The 19,819-nt window shown below is 41.5% G+C and overlaps 1 protein-coding gene across 1 annotated transcript; it reads left to right on the top strand.

Annotated features, from left to right (window-relative positions):
- Positions 1-293: 293 nt before the first annotated feature.
- LOC110489876 (ADP-ribosyl cyclase/cyclic ADP-ribose hydrolase 1) lies at positions 294-19,400 on the top strand. Its single transcript, XM_021562832.2, has 8 exons — positions 294-1,009; positions 1,486-1,615; positions 1,736-1,871; positions 6,130-6,212; positions 6,853-6,926; positions 12,572-12,658; positions 12,848-12,931; positions 18,572-19,400. The coding sequence occupies exons 1-8, from the start codon at positions 786-788 to the stop codon at positions 18,627-18,629; spliced, it is 876 nt and encodes a 291-aa protein (XP_021418507.2). The 5' UTR covers positions 294-785; the 3' UTR covers positions 18,630-19,400.
- The last annotated feature ends 419 nt before the right edge of the window (positions 19,401-19,819 follow it).

Raw genomic sequence — 19,819 nt, 5'->3', positions numbered from 1 at the left:
CACCGGCTGATTCAGAATGTCATTTCTATCATGCACGTTCCGTTTAACAACGGCGGGAAAAAGTACTCAATTGTCAGACTTGAGTAAAAGTAAAGATACCTTAATAGAAAATGACTCAAGTAAAAGTGAGTCACCCAGTAAAATACTACTTGAGTAAAAGTCTTAAAGTATCTGGTTTAAATGTATAGTGGTGGAAAAAGTACTGCATTGTAATACTTGAGTAAAAGTAAAACGTACAATAAAATTCTATACATATAATTCCTTATATTAAGAAAACCAGATGCCACAATTTTATAGTTTTTTGTTTTATTTATGGACAGATGGGCACACTCCCACACTGAAACATAATCAACAAATTCAGTATTTGTGTTTTAGTGAGTCTGCCAGATCAGAGGCAGTAGGGAATATTGATAGGCGCTTGAATTGAACCATATTGCTGTCCTGCCTGAGCATTCGAAATGTAACGAGTACTTTTGTGTGTCAGGGAAAATGTATGGGAGTAAAAAGTACATATTTTCTTTAGTAATGTAGAGGAGGTTGTGATACAGCTTGGATTTGATCCAGGGCGTCTGTAGTGACGCCTCAATCACTGAGATGCAGTACGGTGCGTCGCAGTAGAGGTATTCGCGTGGTAACGTCGTAGCATACTGTCCCTAAGGCCAACTCCGAAAATAGAACTCAGAGCACCGACGGTGTTGAAGGCAATAGGTTATACCACTGGCACAACACAAACAAAAACAAACCACCTTTGAGCGCCGATTTCACAGTCTTAACAAGGAGTAGCCATGGAGCATGAAGGATCGCACCGTTTTGCAAGGAAAAAGCGAAGGACTCGCCTCTGGCTAATCATGGGTCTCTGTGCAGTACTTTCACTTGTCGTTATCCTCGCTATTTCTCTGGGAGTAGTGCACAGTCACGCACTGTCTAGTTCCAGCCCATCGAGTGAAAGCCTAAAAAAAACGATTATTGACAAATGCGAAGCATTTATACAGAACAACAAATCTTCAAGGTGAGACACTTTTATTATATTTATTTTGCACATATAATTTACATTTTTAGCTTATTGTTAAAAGTAACTCAAACTTCAGGTTAACTCATTTTTTGCAGCAGCTTATTCCATTGCCATTGCCATAGTTGAATAGAATTACATGTAGACTCAAGTGTATTTATGATGTAGCCTCCCTGTCTGTATGTGAACCTGCATTGTTTTATGACACAGGTGGTTGTGGATTTGCCTTGTAACAACAGGTTGGCTAGCTTGTTCAAGCTCGGCTCTGATACTCTCTCACTGTTCCCCATCTGGCTATAATACAGTCAAGACAGCTTAACACAATGAGTGAACAGTTAAAACAGTTTAGTTTTCTCCTATTCAGTAACCATTTCTCAGGGAGCTAGCTATTCCTTCCTCAATCAATGATTGGCCATATTTGTATTTGTATGATAATGCAGTAATACTATTATTTGTCATTCCTGTGATTGTTCCAGTGCAAACAACTGTCAAAAGATATGGAGTGCATTTCAGCAAGCATTCGTGGGGAGGGACCCATGTAATGTACCGATGGAGGCCTATGACCCCCTTATCCATACTGTGATCCAGGATCCTGTCTGTAACAGGGTGAGATATCCACACACGCTCTCTCACACACCACTCAAATATATTAATATGTTTTGTTTTATTGACAGCTGCAAGTAAATATATATCTATATATTTTTTTACATTTCATTGCACCACCAGATGTTGTTTTGGAGCAAAACAAAGAAAATAGTGCATGACTTCACAGAGAAGCGAGATTGCTTCTTGACCCTCGAGGACACACTAGTCGGCTTCATCATGAATGGACTGACCTGGTGTGGCAAGGAGGAGAGCAATGGTAAGACTCAAATGGAGCTACACACCATCAGTCTGTACATTTCCATTCATTTTATTTTTTATTTAACCTTTATTTAACTAGGCAAGTCAGTTAAGAACAAATTCTTATTTACAATGACGGCCTACCAAAAGGCAAAAGGCCTACGGGGACTGGGGCTGGGATAAAAAATAATAATAATATAATAATAATAATAAATAGGACAAAACACACATACGACAACAGAGAGAACACTACATAAAGATAGACCTAAGACAACCACAGAGCAAGGCTGCAACACATACAGCATGGTAGTAACACAACATGACAACAACATGGTAGCAACACAACATGGCAGCAGCACAAAACATTATTGGGCACAGACAACAGCACAAACGGCAAGAAGGTAGAGACAACAGTATATCATGCAAAGCAGCCATAATTGTCAGTAAGAGTGTCCATTATTGAGTCTTTAGATGAAGAGATTGAGGTGAAACTGTCCAGTTTGAGTGTTTGTTGCAGCTCGTTCCAGTCGCTAGCTGCAGTGAACTGAAAAGATGAGCAACCCAGGGATGTGTGTGCTTTGGGGACCTTTAACAGAATGTGACTGGCAGAATGGGTGTTGTAAGCAGAGGATGAGGGCTGCAGTAGATATGTCGGATAGGGGGGAGTGAGTCCTAAAAGGGTTTTATAAATAAGCATCAACAAATGATTCTTGCGACGGGTATACAGAGATGACCAATTTACAGAGGAGTATAGAGTGCAGTGATGTATCCTATAAGGCGCATTGGTGGCAAATCTTATGGCCGAATGGTAAAGAACATCTAGCTGCTTGAGAGCACCCTTACCTGCTTATCTATAAATTACGTCTCCATAATCTAGCATGGGTAGGATGGTCATCTCAATCAGGGTTAGTTTGGCAGCTGTGGTGAAAGAGGAGTGATTACGATAGAGGAAACCAAGTCTAGATTTAACTTTAGCCTGCAGCTTTGATATTTGCTGAGAGAAGGACAGTGTACCATCTAGCCATACTCCCAAGTACTTGTATGAGTAACTCTAAACCCTCAGAGGTAGTAATCACACCTATGGGGAGAGGGGCGTTCTTCTTACCAAACCACATGACCTTTGTTTTGGAGGTGTTCAGAACAAGGTTAAGGGCAGAGAAAGCTTGTTGAAAACTAAGAAAGCTTTGATGTAAAGTGTTTTACACAAAATCCAGGGAGGGGCCAGCTGAGTATAAGACTGTATCATCTCCATATAAATGGATGATAGAGATTCCTACTGCCTGATCTATATTGTTGATGTAAATTGAGAAGAGCGTGGGGCCTAGGATTGAGCCTTGGGGTACTCCCTTGGTGACAGGCAGTGGCTGAGACAGCAGATGTTCTGACTTTGTACACTGCACTCTTTGAGAGAGGTAGTTAGCAAACTAGGCTAAAGACCCCTCAGAGACACCAATACTCCTTAGCCGGGCCACAAGAATGGAATGATCTACCATATCAAAAGCTTTGGCCAAATCAATAAAAATAGCAGCACAACATTGCTTAGAATCAAGGGCAAGGGTGACATTATTGAGGACCTTTAAGGTTGCAGTGACACATCCATAACCTGAGTGGAAACCAGATTGCATACCAGAGAGAATACTATAGACATCAAGAAAGCCAGTCAGTTGAAGTTTTTCCAACACTTTTAATCAACAGGGCAAAATAGAAATAGGCCTAGGATTAGCTTGATCTCCCCCTTTAAATAAAGGACGAACCGTGGCTGCCTTCCAAGCAATGGGAACCTCCACAGAGAGGAGAGACAGGCTTGGCAATGATAGGGGTAGCAACTTTAAAGAGTAAAGGGTCTAAATCATCTGATCCAGATGTTTTTTTGTGGTCAAGTTTAAAGAGCTCCTTTAGTACCTCGGACTCAGTGACCACCTGCAGGGAGAAACTTTGTAGCAGGGCAGGCGAAAAATAGGGAGGAGTGTTGGGGCTAGTCACATTAGAAGGGGTGAGAGATGAGGAAATGTTGTACGGGCAAGGAGGCATGGCTGAGTCAGATAGGAATCCTGACTTAATGAAGTGGTGATTAAAGAGCTCAGCCATGTGCTTCTTGTCAGTAACAACCAGATCATCAACATTAAGGGACATGGGCAGCTTTGAGGAGGAGGGTATATTCTCCAGGTCTTTAACTTTTTTCCAGAACTTATTGGGGTAGACCCACAGAGAGAGAACTGCTCCTTAAAGTAATTAAATGTGCTTTCCGGATAGCCTGAGTGCACTTATTTCTCATTTGCCTGAATGAGAGTCAGTCAGCCTGAGTATGCGTGTGCCGAGCCTTTCGCCAGCCAAATGCAATTCTTGAGGTGGAGTAACTCTGCAAGATCATGGTCAAACCAGGGGCTGAACCTGTTTTTAATTCTAATTTTATTTATGGGGCATGTTTGTTAACAATACCATTGAAAATATTTTTTAAAAGGAGGTACAAGCGTCTACGACAGAGGGGACCAAGCTGATTCTATACCATTTTACAGAGGCCAGTTCTTGAAGGAAGGCTTTCTCATTAAATTTATTTAGCAAGTGTCTACGACAAATCAGGACAGGTCGTTTCACTGAGCAGCCATTATGAACACAGGCTGTGATATAGTGATCACTTAGGTCATTACAGAAACCATCAGTCTGATACCTATCAGGATAATTTGTGAGGATAACATCAAGGAGAGTAGCCTTTTCTGGGTGTTTGGAGTCATACCTTGTGGGATTGGTAATAATCGGAGAGAGATTTAGGGAGTCCCATTGCTTTAGGATTTGGTCAGGTGGTTTAAGCATGTCCCAGTTTAGGTGACCTAGCAGGACAAATTCAGACTTAGTGTAAGGGGCCAGGCCGGTGCTGATGGAGGACGATATCACCCAGCAACAGTCAACAAAGAGCAATTTGAAAGTTTAATGCTTAAAACCAGCAAATCAAATTGTTTGGGGACAGACTTGGTGGAGACAACCAAGCACTGAAGGTGATCGTTGGTAAAGATTGCCATTCATCCAAATTCAGAAGATCTGTCTTGCCAAAAAAAGTTATAACCAGAAAGGTTAACATAAGTATTCAAAACACTCTCAGTAATGACCAACACATCTGGATTGGAGCTGTGAACCCACAGTTTCAATTGATCCATTTTAGGTAATAAGCTTCTAGTGTTAACGTGAAGAAAACCCAGGCTCTTACGAGAGCAGAAATCAGTGAAGCAGATATCAGAGCACAAGTCAGAATTGGGGCTAGCAACAGTAGATGGCCCAGGGTGTACATGCACATTTCCAGATATAAACATCAAGAATACAATCAAGGCACGGCAGAGGACAGGGAGATCTCTACAGTGTTGATTTATGACATTTGAATGTGCATTAGATGGCAACATGATCAGCAATTTAATCAGGTAACATGAATAAAAGCCTGCGAGAGGTGGTTAGAATAGGATGGGAGACCAAAAGTCTGTGTAACCAATAGAGAGTCAGAGTCCCGATTGTGGGAACAAACATACTCTGTCCCAAGGTTGGGTAAACAAAAAAGTTCATAGTCAACAAAGCATGCAGGAGTCATGACGCAAATAGCAAAATGCACAAGAAAATAATATAATGTATAACGACTTGGGGCTAGCCATTGTAAGTTCAGAGTCACTCGCCCCAACAGTGCATGTGTGCTGGAGGTGAGCGAAAGCTCGGGAGAGAGGGGGGAGTGTGGTGGGGGTACCTGTACCAGACAGGGGGAGACAGGCCAGGGCAGATGGTGATCAGATCGCCAGGTGGAATCCAAGCAGCAGTGCAGCAGGCAACTGGAGTAGGTGTCACACCCACATAACACAGTGATAGCCATAAACATGTCAAGTACAGTGTGCTATGTCAGATCTATGTCTAATCTAAAAAAATGACAGCTAATAGACCATAAATGTACAGTATAAACCACTAATGTACTGGTTGTTTTTAGAATGCATCCCAAATGGCAATCTCTTCCATATATAGTGCAGAGCTCCACTCCCCTCTGTATGTATTTGGACAGTGAAGCAAACGTTTTAAATTTGGCTCTATACTACAGCTTTTTGGATTTGAGATTAAATGTTTCATATGAGGTGAAAGTACAGAATGTTACCTTTTATTTGAGGGTATTTTCATACATTTCTGTTTTACCTGGGCCCCTCATTTGAAGAAGTCATAAGTATTTGGGCAAATTCCCTTAGGATATTAAAGTGTGTGTGTGTGTGTGTGTATCTCTGTCTGTCTGTCTGTCTGTCTGTTTCTTTCCTCAGAAACGTTCACCACAGGGTGCCCAGGCTGGACAGACTGTGTCAACAACACAGTTCGTTCATTCTGGAATCGGGCCTCAGCAGCAGTAAGTTCTTTTCAGATTGTTAGTGAGCCAGCTATGGCCAAGGTGCTTTGAAATCTTACACCTACCAGCCATGAATACAAAATGCATGGATCAAAATATACTGATATGAATTAGATAGCCACAAACCAATCCAAATTCAGTCTGTGATTGTGATGGGGAGCAGAGGAAAGGGTTTCACTGTCTTAACTGTTCATCAATTGGCCTTTGTGTCTGTCTCCATGGAAACACATTTCTTAGCTCTCCCCTGATTGGACAATGTCCTACATGGCGATGGGATATAGGCTACACACTTTCATGCAGTTACACTGCGGAATTCAGGACAGCACAACACATGTTTGTGTTGAATTTTCTATTCATAGACAGTGAAGTTCACGATATAATGTCTGAATAGATTAGTGTAGGTGTGGGGGAGAATTCGTTGTTTTTCTAAATCTGTGAGTTATGAGGGTTGCAGAATATGGGTCAGCAGTGGGAGTGAGTGACCTGTTAAAAATGAGTAGGATTCACTGGAATTTCGCTGGAAATTTGCTGGAAATCTAAGCTTGTTGTTTCAAACTGATTTTGCAATTCAAGTGTTATTTTCCTTCGCTGTGGGTGTTACTTCCCTTGCATGGACATTATATTAGTCTTTCCCTGTTAGTTTGCAGATGCCGCATGTGGTGATGTCACAGCCATGCTGAATGGATCTATTGCCACTCCTTTCAGCCCCACCAGGTAAGGTGCAATGACTGGGTCCTAAATGGCAACCTATTCTCTATAAAGTGAACAACTTTTGACCGAAGACCTACTGTATGGGCTCTGTTCAAAAGTAGTGTACTATATAGGGAATAGGGTGTCATTTGAGACACATTCATGTGTTTGGCCTGGCCCGTCTCCAATAATAACACCTCAGCACAAAAATGTGATAGTCTTATCAAGAAGTTTCACTGTGCAATGGTATGTGTTATTTCAACTGATTCGTGTAGTGATATTCTCTGCTCTGGAAAAATACAAATACTCACAGATATGGCGGTCATGACATTTTGGCAGCCGGTGATAGTCAAGCAAATAACTGCCGGTGTCACAGTAATTTACCTTTAATGAACATGAACACATTTACCATCTCCTGGCTTCCATGCATAGCCTTCAAAGCCACTGATGCAGACCTTTGGAACATCTACATTTTAAAAAGTCTAATAAAAAACCATCACAATGAATCCATTATTTATTTTAGAAGAATAAATGTAGTCTGTTTCAGAAGAACAGAATAGCATACTCTGAGTTAGGCCCTGATCTGGTAATGCCGTATGGCTGTGCGCTACACTAGTTCATTTAGCAGGCAAGATTTGCTTAGAATTTCGTGGCATTATTTTATAGTATGAAGAATACAATTGAACATAGCTGAATAAAATAGAAAGGATATTTTCTCCAAAGTATTTGAGGGAGTGCGCACATCCGGTTAATGTTTTTTGAGCGGTTAACAAAAAAGCAGGTACTCATATATGCTTAATTTAGAGGTACTTATGTAACTTTAGCTGTGATACAAACTTTGGGCTATATGTTTACATTTTTAATACATTTTAAGGCTGCATGATCAAATCAAATCAAATTGTATTTGTCACATGCACCGAATACAACAGGTGTACCTTACAGTGAAATGCTTACTTATACAGCCCTTAACCAACAATGCAGTTTTAAGAAAAATACAATTAAAAAAAAGTAAGAAATAATTCAACTGCAGCAGTAAAATATCAATAGCGAGGCTATATACAAGGGGTACCGGTACAGAGTCAATGTGCGGGGGCACCGGTTAGTCAGGGTAATTGAGGTAATATATACATGTGGCTAGAATTATTAAAGTGACTTATGCATTGATAATAACAGAGAGTAGCAGCAGCGTAAGAGGGGGGGGGGGCAATGCAAATAGTCTGGGTAGCCATTTTAATAGATGTTCAGGAGTCTTATGGCTTGGGGGTAGAAGCTGTTTAGAAGCCTCTTGGACCTAGACTTGGCACTCCGGTACCGCTTGCCGTGCAGGTAGCAGAGAGAACAGTCTATGACTAGGGTGGCTGGAGTCTTTAACAATTTTTAGGGCCTTCCTCTGACACCACCTGGTATAGAGGTCCTGGATGGCAGGAAGCTTGGCCCCAGTGACGTACTGGGCTGAACACACTACCCTCTATAATGCCTTGCGGTCGGAGGCTGAGCAGTTGCCATACCAGGCAGTGATGCAACCAGTCAGGATGATCTCGATGGTGCAGCTGAAGAACATTTTGAGGATCTGAGGACCCATGCCAAATCTTTTCAGTCTCCTGAGGGGGAATAGGTTTTGTCATGCCCGCTTCATGACTGTCTTGGTGTGCTTGAACCATGTACTTTTGTTGGCGATATGGACACCAAAAACTTGAAGCTCTCAACCTGCTCCACTACAGCCCCGTTGATGAGAATGGGGGCATGCTCAGTCCTCCTTTTCCTGTAGTCCACAATCATATCCTTAGACTTGATCACGTTGAGGGAGAGGTTGTTGTCCTGGCACCACACTGCCAGGTCTCTGACCTCCTCCCTATATGCTGTCTCGTTGTTGTCGGTGATCAGACCTACCACTGTTGTGTCATCGGCAAACTTAATGATGGTGTTGTAGTCGTGCCTGGCCGTGCAGTCATGAGTGAACAGGGTGTATAGGAGGGGACTGAGCACGCACCCCTGAGTGGCCCCCCCGTGTGTAGGATCAGCGTGGCGGATGTGTTGTTACCTACCCTTACCACCTGAGGGCAGCCTGTAAAGAAGTCCAGGATTCAGTTGTAGAGGGAGGTGTTTAGTTCCTGGGTCCTTAGCTTAGTGATGAGCTCTGATGGCACTATGGTGTTGAATGCTGAGCTCTAGTCCGTGAATAGCATTCTCACCTAGGTGTTCCTTTTGTCCAGGTTTGAAAGGGCAGTGTGGAGTGCAATAGAGATTGCATCATCTGTTGATCTGTTGGGGCGGTATGCAAATTGGAGTGGGTTTAGGGTTTCTGGGATAATGGTGTTGATGTGAGGCATGACCAGCCTTTCAAACCACTTCATGGTCGGTAGTCATTTAGGCAGGTTACCTCAGTGTTCTTGGGCACAGGAACTATGGTGGTCTGCTTGGAACATGTTGGTATTACAGACTCAGACAGGGAGAGGTTGAAAATGTCAGTGAAGACACTTGCCAGTTGATCAGCGCGTGCTCGCAGTACACGTCCTGGTAATCCGTCTGGCCCTGCGGCCTTGTGAATGTTGACCTACTCCCATCGGCTACGGAGAGCGTGATCACACAGTCATCCAGAACAGCTGATGCTCTCATGCATGCTTCAGTGTTACTTGCCTCGAAGTGAGCATGGAAGTAATCACTGGGCAGCTCTCGGCTGTGCTTCCCTTTGTAGTCTGTAATAGTTTGCAAGCCCTGCCACATCCAACGAACGTCGGAGCTGGTGTAGTACGATTCGATCTTAGTCCTGTATTGATGCTTTGCCTGTTTGATGGTTCGTCGGAGGGCATAGCTGGATTTCTTATAAGCTTCTGGGTTAGAGTCCCGCTCCTTGAAAGCGGCAGCTCCATGGCTTCTGGTTGGGGTATGTACGTACAATCACTGTGGCGACGACGTCATCGATGCACTTATTGATGAAGCCAGTGACTGATGTGGTGTACTCTTCAATGCCATCAGAGGAATCCCGGAACATATTCCAGTCTGTGCTAGCAAAATAGTTCTATAGCTTAGGATCTGCTTCATCTAACCACTTCTTTATTTACTTGTGCTTTCTGCTTTAATGTTTGCTTGTAAGCAGGAATCAGGAGGATAGAATTGTGGTCAGAGTTGCCAAATGGAGGGCGAGGGAGAGCTTTGTACGCGTCTCTGTGTGTGGAGTAAAAGTGGTCTAGAGTTTGCACATTTAACATGCTGGTAGAAAGGAGGTAAAACAGATTTAAGTTTCCCTGTATTAAAGTCCCCGGCCACTAGGAGCGCCGCCTCTGGATGCGCATTTTCCTATTTTCTCATGGCGGTATACAGCTCATTGAGTGCGGTTTTAGTGCCAGCCTTGGTCTGTGTTGGTATGTAGACAGCTATGAAAAATACAGATACATTTTTTTTCTAGGTAGATACTGTGGTCTCCAGCTTATCATGAGATACTCTACCTCAGGCGAGCAAAACCTCAAGACTTCCTTAGATATCGTGCACCAAATGTTGTTTACAAATATACATAGGCCCGCCACCCCTTGTCTTACCAGATGCTGCTGTTCTATCCTGTCGATACAGTGTATAACCCGCCAGCTGTATGTTATTCATGTCTTCGTTTAGCCACGACTCGGTGAAACATAAGATATTTGTAAAGGAGTGTGTATTTGGCTGCAGGGAAGTCAGGCTAGGAGAGCAGAAATGCGTAGCAAACGGAGCCCTTGATTGAGGCTAACAACACACGGCACTCAGAAAACTAAACACACACGGGTTACAATAACCCGGCGCAAACCAGCCTGGAGTACACATACATTTACACATAACAATTCCACACACAGACATGTGGGGAAACAGAGGTTTATATGCAAGACGAGTAATGAGGGAAAGCAAACCATGTGTGCAGGAAAACAAGACAAAACAAATGGAAAATGAAAGCTGGATCGGCAATGGCTAGAAGACCGGTTACGCCGAACGCCGCCCGAAACAAGGAGAGGAACCGACTTCGGGGGAAGTCGTGACAATATTACAGTTTTTAATGTCCCGTTGGTAGGATATACGTGCTTTTAGTTTGTCCAATTTATTATCCAATGATTGTACGTTGGCCAATAGTACGGATGGCAAAGGCAGATCGTCTGCGGATCCTCACAAGGTACCTCGATCTCTTTCCGTGATACCTCTTCCGTCTTTTACTCCTGCGAATGACGGGGATGAGGTCCTGTTCGGGTGTCTGGAGTAAATACCTCTCGTCTAACTCATTAAAGAGAAATTCTTCATCCAGTTCAAGGTGAGTAATCGTTGTTATGATTTCCAGAAGCTCTTTTCGGTCATAAGAGACGGTAGCAGGAACATTATGCACAAGATAAGTTACAAAAAAACAAAACAAAACAAAAAAATAGTATGGTTGGTTAAGAGCCCATGAAACGGCAGCCATCCCCTCTGGCGCCATCTACAGAAACTACATCTACAGATGAGACTAATGATGATTTGAAAAAAGTTGCATGAAAGGCATGAGCTTTGCTTAATTTTTTTATGTACTTCATCAGTCTCTCATTCACAATTTGTCAAGCGCTTGATAATGTCTCGAATTTCCCTGCGGCATCCCCTTTGTGTGGCCGTTAAATCATGCCTTTTGCGGACGGTGGCCGTTGCGCCCTTGGGCTGAATATAATAATTCCCTTCTCCCGGCTGGGCGCACCAAAGTATCTCGCACTCACATGGCTCTCCGTCACTTGATCAGGTCTTTCTCACAGGCGACAAGTGAAGACAGACACATCGGGGACGCAATTGCGCGAGTCCTTATCCTATTCCGAGGCACGTATTGAAGATATTGGAAGAACTGTTCACATTTACTTTTCGCCAGCCAACAAGATGAGTAGGCCTAACGAACAGCAAAAGCACCAGCCTATGTCAATCTACTATCCCCCATGGTACAAAAGTTATCCTATTCTATTCTGTGTGAGAAATACATATTCCAAACATAGTCTGGGATAGTTGTGGGATTCGATAGATCCCAAATTAATACAACCACTGGCATCAAAAAACATGTTTTAAGTAGGCTGTCGCAACAGATCATAACGTTTAGCTAAAAATGTTGATGAACTATTATGCTATTTATAGCACATTATAAGCACAGCAATGCACACACACGGCAGTAGGCTATAAGCGTGAATGTTCCATTAGCAGGAAAACACCATTCTCAAAAGTGACTGCAAATTATGCATGTAACGCTTTTATTATAAAGGTGCATTTTTATGGTGAAAACGATCTTGCCCAAACTTGAAACTCACACGCTGCATATGTATGCCAGTTAAACTGTAACCCGCTGTAAAGCACGTTTGGTAGGCTACTAAGGACCATCAGCAGCATCAGAGCTTGGAGAAGCTTAAATACCATGACTAAACGGTCACGTGGAATTTGACTGCATTCATGACTTGTGAACGCCGGTGGAGCAGGAATACCGTCACCCTAACAGCCGTACTCACAGACAACCAAGCCAAAACATAATTTTACCACAGCTGCCATTTCCACCAAAATGTAGAACCCCTCTATTGCCACAACACTACGCATGTTATTAGTAGACTGTTATATTTTTGTTTGCTTAAGCAATAGTGCACCTGCGTAGTTGATTGATTTCATGTAAATTCAGACCTTTACACATTTCTATGTTTGTCTTTTATGTGAAGTATTTTTGCCACCATCGAGGTGAAAAGGTTCAAAGCTGCCAAAGTGAAGAGCCTGAGTGTTGTCCTGGTGACCAAGGAGAATAAGGGGTAAGCTTTTTGTCCAGACAAACTGACGTGTGTGCGTGTGTGTGCGTGTGTGTGTGCGTGTCTGATTGATTTGTATGTCTTTCATAATCACTGCACAAATGTCTGTTTCTATATAAGATATATGTAGGCTTTATGTTTCATGGGATATTATGACATATTATAATTGTTTCATGTTTTTCTCTGCTAAAGGACAACCTGTGATGATCCCTCCTTACAGGACCTACAGAAAGAGATAGAGCCAAAACTCAAGTATAATTGCAAGGCGGTTCCTGAGTAAGTGAGGAGGTTACAATATAACTCTATTGATTACAACAAATATATTGTGTGAGTGTGTACACAGAAATTTCTCCAGTGTTAAAAAATGTGAAATGAACACTGAGAGTGTTAAATCAACACTGAAAGTGTTGTCTGTGGACCCATATATACACTGTAACAGTGTTAAATGAACACACTGATTAGTGTAACGCCTTATTCAGATATTCCATAGAGTGCCTTTCGAATAAATTGTAGTTAACACCCATGGCTGTATTTGTTAGTGATAGAGACATGGTTGTTGAATTCATCCATTTTCGATCCTATGTTATTGTAATTTTTTATTTAACAAAATACCATACACTACAGGTCGTAAGTTTTAAAACATCTACTCATTCAAGGGTTTTTATTTATTTTTACTATTTTCTACAATATAGAATAATAGTGAAGACATCAAAACTATGAAATAACACATGGAATCATGTAGTAACCAAAAAAGTGTTAAACAAATTTAGATTTTAGATTCTTCAAATAGCCACCCTTTGGCTTGATGGCAGCTTTGCACACTCTTGGCATTCTCTCAACCAGCTTCACCTGGAATGCTTTTCCAACAGTCTTGAAGGAGTTCCCACATCTGCTGAGCACTTGTTGGCTGCTTTTCCTTCACTCTGCGGTCCGACTCATGCCAAAACATCTCAATTTGGTTGAGGTAGGGGAATTGTGAAGGCCAGGTCATCTAATGCAGCACTCCATCCCTCTCCTTCTTGGTCAAATATCCCTTACACAGCCTGGAGGTGTGTTGGGTCATTGTCCTGTTGAAAAACAAATCATAGTCCCACTAAGCCCAAGCCAGATGGGATGGCGTATCACTGCAGAATGCTGTGTAAAGTAAAGATGGACTGTCATTTGTCTTTGCTTATTTGAGCTGTTCTTGCCATAATATGGACTTGGTCTTTTACCAAATAGGGCTATCTTGATGTTATTTTAATGGACAAACAATTTGCTTTTCTTTCAAAAACAAGGACATTTCTAAGTGACCCCAAACTTTTGAACAGTAGTGTACAGTAGCTACAGGTAGCCATGTACTCACTCGGCTCGGTCAGAGCAGTAATTATTAACATGAGGATGATGAGCTACCACTACCGGCTATGGCTAGCTAATTAGCTATTATTTAGCTATTATTATGACTGTATTCCCCAATATTTGCTCAAATTAAAACCTAACATGTAGCCTACCTAGCCATACGGTAGATACTACTACCGCTGTAGACAAAGATCCCAACGTGTGTCTACTACATGACGTTGAACAGCGGACCTTGGAGGTGAGGCAGTTTTGTAGCAGCAGCATAACTAGACCATTTTTAAATTGTAAAGTTAGGCACATGATGACTTGGACACAATTAAATACGTACTCTATTTGATATGCATACTATTAAAATGTTTTTTCTTTCAGTAGTGGATTTTTAGGATGCTAACCTTTTGTAGGAGTGAACATTCAACCTAAAATTCCCTTTGTTTACTCACTTCCTAGTGCCTACAGAACCCCAGGTAGGCAGGATCTCAGCAGAAAGCTGTCAGACAGACTCTGATGCAGAGGAGAGCAGGGAGGAGGAAGAGGAGTTGCAGAGTAGCAGCAGTGCCAGTGAAGGAGTGACAGAAGAGATTGAACAAGCAAGAAATAAGGGAAATATATGTATGAACAGATTCAAAGTGAGGAAGATGAGGTTTTAGATGATCCAGCACTGTGGCCAGAGAAGGTACAATACCATGAAAGATAAGCTATTGTTTGCAGACTAGCCAACAGGTGTGGTGAGGAGACAGAACTGTATAAAATCATGCCCCCAGACTCGGAAGGCAAGCCATTCCCCAGTTATTTACAGTACAGTAAGTCAGCAAACGGAAGAGAAAAGGTGCAGAGAGACTGGCTTATTTATAGTAAGAGTGTAAAGGCATATTGCATTTCATGTGTTCTTTTTTTCTCATGAGCAAAGTAAACCATCACCCAGTTCTCTGAATAGTAAGGATGGCTATAAGATATCATCAGTGAAATGGTGGAGAATGTATGACAACTACCAGAGCATAAGGATGGTGTGTCTCACAAGAACTGTTACTGGAAATGGAAAAATCTGTAGCATACCATTACAACACCTACATGTATAGACAGTCAGCTGCAGAAACTAATTCAGTCAGAAATGTATAAAAACAGAGCACTTCTAGAAAGGAATTTGGATGTGACACTGTACTTAGCATCTAGGAATCAGCCATTCCGGGGCTATTGTTGTGACAGAAGAGATTGAACAAGCAATCTTTATGATGTGCATACTGGACATTACCTAGGCTTACTTGAACTGTTATCAAACTATGACCCGCTATTACATGAGCACTTACAGAAAGTCAGGGACAAAAAGAAAGGAGCACGACTGACTCTTTACCTCAGCGCTGAGAGCCAAAACGAGTTCATAGGAATATATGGTCAAAGGGTTTTGAAAACAATACTTTATGAAAGAGAAGATGCAATCTATTCCTCTGTGAAATGTGAAGCAACTCCAGACATTTCCCATTCTGAGCAAAATGTATTATTGATGAGATATGTACACAAAGATACAAGTCCAAGGATCAGTTGAATGGGAAATAATTGAACATTTGATTGAATTTAAGGACTGCTAGAAAGACAGGCAGTGAAATTTCGGAAATGATTTTGAGTGCATTGGAAGAGCATGGTATTGACACCGCAGATTGCCATGGTCAAGGCTATTATAATGGTGCAAATGCTGTATGTCAGGGGAAGTGAAGGGAGTTCAAGCAAACACACTGCAAAATAATCCACTGGCCACATACTCACAGTGTGCCTCCCATACTCTTAATCTTGTGGGTGTACGTGCAGCTCAGTCGTGTCCAGAAGTATCAACCTTTTTTGGCTGTGTGAATCGTCTTTACAATCCGTTCAGTTCCAGCCCAGAGCGATGGACCATTCTCAAGGAAAAGACTGGCTGCTGTCTTAACCGCCTTTCAGACACACGATGGTGTGCGCATATTGCTGCTGTCCAACCAGTGGCAACTCATTTACCTTCTATCATCAAGGCCCTAGACATGCTTCTTGCTACCTGCAGCCTGACAAATGAAGCCAAATCTGAGGCAAAAGGTCTGAAAAGCTACTTCATGTCTTTCAAGGCAATCTTCTTGCTCACTTTCTGGGTTTATTGAGAATAGAAGCCTAATTCTTCAGTCAGGAAATATTTCTCTAGACACTGAATCAGCTCACATTAAGGCACTACAGGAAGAAATAGAGGCTCTACGTAAACAATGGGACACTCTTCTGGCAGAAGCCTCCATGGTGGCAAATGAAATGGGTGTAACTACTCAGCTTCACAGTGAACAGAGGAGCCACCAGAAAAAAAAGAAAACGTTTCCCTGATAAGACTGAAGATGACATAGCAAATGAAAAGAAGTCAGACACTGGATTTTGCAACACAATGTTTTATGTGGCTCTGGATAGTATAATCAGTCATTTGGACACGATTGCACACAATTGCAGCTATATGCGAGTTTTCACTAATACTTACATTTAGGAAAATGACTGAAAACCACATTTGTGTATCTTACCACAAATTGAGAAACAAGGGCGACATCTAAAGAGGATATGGTGCTACTTTTTCAGATGGTCTTTCTCCTGTAAAGCTCCTAAATGCCATCCACAAGATGCAGCTACAGAGCATTTTTGGAGAGGTGTGCATTGTACTGTGAATCTTCTGTACAATGACCTGTAACAGTTGCTTGAGGTGAACGTGCCTTCAGTAAGCTGAAACTCATAAAGCACTACAATGTGCCAAGACAGGTTGAACAGCCTTGCCATCCTTTCAATTGAAAACCAGTTAGCTAGAAAATGAAACTTTAAATACATTATAAATGAGTTTGCCCACAAGAAGGCTTGACGCTGGGGCTCTTGGTGCAGTGTAACCTCTGAGTTTTGTTTACAGGGAACAAACACAAAGACAAATGCCTTAACATGTTCTACCCAAGCCTGCCCGGGGATGGTCAAAATACTGTTTCAGAGTATTTTTTGCTATGGTAAATCTCCTGTTGAAGTTACTCAGGAATACCCACATAATGTCTTGACGCTACAGTTGTAGTTTCACAGATGCTTGTTCTCCGTAGGTACCACATTTATGCCTGCAGTCCACATAGTTCAGGAACATTTTTTAATGTGGGGTATGTTATTTAGGCATATATTTAGAAATGATGCATAGGGCAAAAGAGGGTTAGCCTTGTTTATAATAATTGGTAATAAATGATTTAATCTGAAACATGGATCATTGGTAATTTCTAAATTAAAACGGACTACAATACCATATATTAAAAAATAAGACACCAAATGTGTAGTTATGTATAATAAAGCATTAAACAAAAAACATGACACAGACAGGTTTTGTTAACATTAGGAACCAAAATTGTTTGCAATACTGTTAATATAGGCAAAGGATGAAGGTGGAACCTAGAATCTGCACAATTGTAGTACAGAGCAGCAGAAGCTTATAGTTAGTACATTTAATAACACATATTGTTAGTACGTTATTTTAATCTGAAACATTCGGATTTCTATGTTAGGGGAAATTAACATGTATTTCTTTAGCAACATCTCTGGTGGACATTCCTGCAGTCAGCATGCCAATTGCACGCTCCCTCAAAACTTCTGACATCTGTAGCCATGTGTTGTGACAAAACTGCACATTTAGAGTGGCCTTTTATTGTCCCCAGTGTAATATGTTGTTTGATCAGCTTCTTGATATTCCACACCTGTCAGGTCAATGGATTACCTTGGCAAAGGAGAAATGCTCACTAACAGTGATGTAAACAAATTTGTGCAAAACAATTGGGAGAAATACACTTTTTGTGCATCTGGAAAATTAGTTTTCAGCTCATGAAACATGGCACCAACACTTTACATGTTGCGTTTATATTTTTGTTCTGTGTAGTTTAGGTGCTTTAGGTACTCATAGCTTAGTTTTCCCAATCCTGGTAGTCATTCTGAATACAGGTTGCGGGTGATAAAATATTTCCAAAGTTGGATATCCCCACACTGGTTGGATTCCAACAGGAGTTACACATCACCTTGCAAGACAGTACAACAAAACTTCCAGGCCAGAAAACCATTATATTACTTGAGAAAAAAAGATTTTGATTTGTTCCTAAAGGGGTACAAACACTTGTCACTATAGTTGTACCCTTTAAGGTCATCCTTTTTACCACAAAGGGATGTGTATGAGTTTCAGGCCCCTGTATTAGAGGAAAACTAGGCTCTCAAAATCAAGCCGTATGGTAGGTACTGTGATCGTAAAAAAAAAAAAAAAAAGATGACAACATATTTCTTTAGGTCTCACTTGGTGAACTCCGTAGGACAGAAAATGGATGAATGAAGCAGCCATGGGTGGTAACTCTACAATTTACTTGAAAATGCAAAGCACTCTTGGAATTATTTGAATACGACTTTACACTAAGCAGTGTGTTCATTTAACACTGTTCCGTTGTCTATAGGGGTCCACAGACTCAGTGTTAATTTAGTTTTTGTTAACACTGGAGCATTTGCTGTGTGTGTGTGTGCATACGTGTGTGTTTATGTATGCAGATTTGAAGCAACATTAAAGACACCTCTCACTCTCCTCAGGTCTAAGATCCAGGACTGCATTTCCCACCCAGACACAGCTTGTGGCGCCTGCTGGTAATACTGTCCAATCAGCAGTGACCAAGGCGTGGTCGTCAAGAGTATAAATGGATATTATTCCATCATGGAACCATGAACTAATATTTGAGCTGTCATCAAGCAGCCCCAGGCCTACCCTGATCGGCATAGCTTCCATTCTTTACAGAAGTTCTTACAATTTAATCATTTCCATAGTACCTCCTTTTATCTTAAATGACAATTGCACCCTTTAGCAACCTAATTTTCATTATCTCCAGCACAATAGAACTGATGAGATTTGTGGTGACGTGGAGAGAAAGAAAACACTCTCATTGCAGGTTTTGAAAATCACTGTTTTTCTTACTAATTAAAAAATAAAGCTGCAAGTTGGAACCAAATATGGTTCTTGAGAGCGATACCATAGGGGAACCATTTTCATGGGATGGTTCTTTGAAGAACCATACAAAAATTCGGCACTCCAGGACCAGAATTTAAAAGCCCTTCTGTAGGTTTTTAAGCCTTATTTGCATATTTCCCAGGGTGCCTTTCACATTTAAAAAAAATCCCAAGTGTGCCGGGTAGGCGGAGTGTTCCAATTGATCACCATTTAATGTGTCCAAAGGTACAAATCCGCCTTCCCGGCGGGCCCAGAGAGCAAATGAAGTGCACTATAAGCCTAACGCTGGCCAATCGGATTTCTCATAGCAGGTGTAAAAAAATAAAATAAATGCTACAGCGAAGTTGATACTGTGAGATTTCAAAACTTTTAAAACCATGACTAGAGAGAGACTGTCATCGAATACAGCAAATACAGTTGAAGTCGGAAGTTTACATCCACTTAGGTTGGAGTCATTAAAACTTGTTTTTCAACCACTCCACAAATTTCTTGTTAACAATCTATAGTTTTGGCAGTCGGTTAGGACATCTACTTTGTGCATGACACAAGTGATTTTTCCAACAATTGTTTACAGACATATTATTTCACTTATAATTCACTGTATCACAATTCCAGTGGGTCAGAAGTGTACATACACTAAGTTGAATGTGCCTTTAAACAGCTTGGAAAATTCCAGAAAATTATGTCATGGCTTTAGAAGCTTCTGATAGGCTAATTGACATAATTTGAGTCAATTGGAGGTGTACCTGTGGATGTATTTCAAGGCCAACCTTCATACTCAGTGCCTCTTTGCTTGACATCATGGGAAAATCAAAAGATATCAGCCAATACCTTTT

This window comes from Oncorhynchus mykiss, chromosome 15, assembly GCF_013265735.2.
Source record: "Oncorhynchus mykiss isolate Arlee chromosome 15, USDA_OmykA_1.1, whole genome shotgun sequence".
In the NCBI taxonomy this organism is placed as follows: Eukaryota; Metazoa; Chordata; class Actinopteri; order Salmoniformes; family Salmonidae; genus Oncorhynchus; species Oncorhynchus mykiss.
The sequence above is the reverse complement of the archived record's forward strand: the minus strand, read 5'-3'. Positions and strand labels throughout refer to the sequence as shown.